Source organism: Morone saxatilis, unplaced genomic scaffold (genome assembly GCF_004916995.1).
Source record: "Morone saxatilis isolate NCDOM2014 unplaced genomic scaffold, NCSU_SB_2.0 Contig8, whole genome shotgun sequence".
NCBI classification, from domain to species: Eukaryota; Metazoa; Chordata; class Actinopteri; family Moronidae; genus Morone; species Morone saxatilis.
The window spans coordinates 27,525,661-27,526,648 of NW_023340257.1; the positions used below are offsets into that span (position 1 = coordinate 27,525,661).

The window sequence follows — 988 nt, forward strand, 5'->3', positions numbered from 1 at the left end:
ACATTTATTCAATGTTTCTGTTGTCAGAACTTCCATAATTATACAAGATATCTGTCAATTAACAAACCAACTGTTATTTAGCCTCCTTCCTGACATGCTATATGATATTAGTATCTTCACTCTAGCTTCAAAACAAAGCCCCCTACAGGTGGTACTTCCCCTCTCTGGACCCGGTGTGTGTCACATTATAAATACACACTTTTATTTACAAGTGTTTTCGTCTCTTCTCAGGAACTTTCGAAGCACTTTGACAAGAACGACCCCGGATATGAGGTCGTTGAGGACGCCATCATCACCATGACGGCGGTCGCCTGGTACATCAACGACATGAAAAGGAAACAGGAACACGCAGTGCGACTGCAGGTACAGCCTGAAGCAACCTCGCTGTTTTTATTCTCATTCTTCTATAAGCTGAACTTTTCTGAAGCAGGACGAGGCTGTTTTTTAGAGAGTGGAGGTTCTGTGAATAAGGACTGCGTTTGGACAATAGAGGAAGAAGATATATGAGGCTGTGATACACACACAATACTTGTTAGTGGATACATTCACTGCTGCTTTGAGTCGCAACATAAGAGAAAAAGAAAAATGTGTCCAGAGCTGTAATTTAAATATGTAACATGAATAATAACCAGCTGAGCAGACAGCTTCTGGGAGACTAAAAAACAAGATTTATTGTCCTGAAAGGGGCTGACTCTTCCTTCCTTGATCAAAGATGGCGGTATTGATGATTTTCAGACCATAATTTCATCTGCAGGATTTCAAACTGCCGCAGAAGTTGAGAAAAGATTCCCGTCATGTTTTAGTTTAAGGAACATTTTCTGCACAGCGTCCCGCCTCCGGTGCGACTAACAGACCTGCACTACCTCTCCGGGCCTGTAAGGGAGACAGACGGACAGCTGGAGGTCGGCTGTCGACCTTTAGGTGTCAAACTCTACAACTGCTGCATTCCTCAACACGTGTTCACATCATTACGCACAGGAACATGTTA

The 988-nt window shown here is 43.1% G+C and overlaps 1 protein-coding gene across 1 annotated transcript in view; it reads left to right on the forward strand.

Annotated features, from left to right (window-relative positions):
- plekhg2 (pleckstrin homology domain containing, family G (with RhoGef domain) member 2) overlaps positions 1 to 988 on the forward strand; it is a 61,023-nt gene that overhangs the window by 38,141 nt on the left and 21,894 nt on the right. Inside the window, exon 8 of the mRNA XM_035679668.1 lies at positions 232 to 363. Coding sequence (XP_035535561.1) covers positions 232 to 363 — 132 coding nt within the window. The remainder of the gene's footprint in view (positions 1 to 231; positions 364 to 988) is intronic.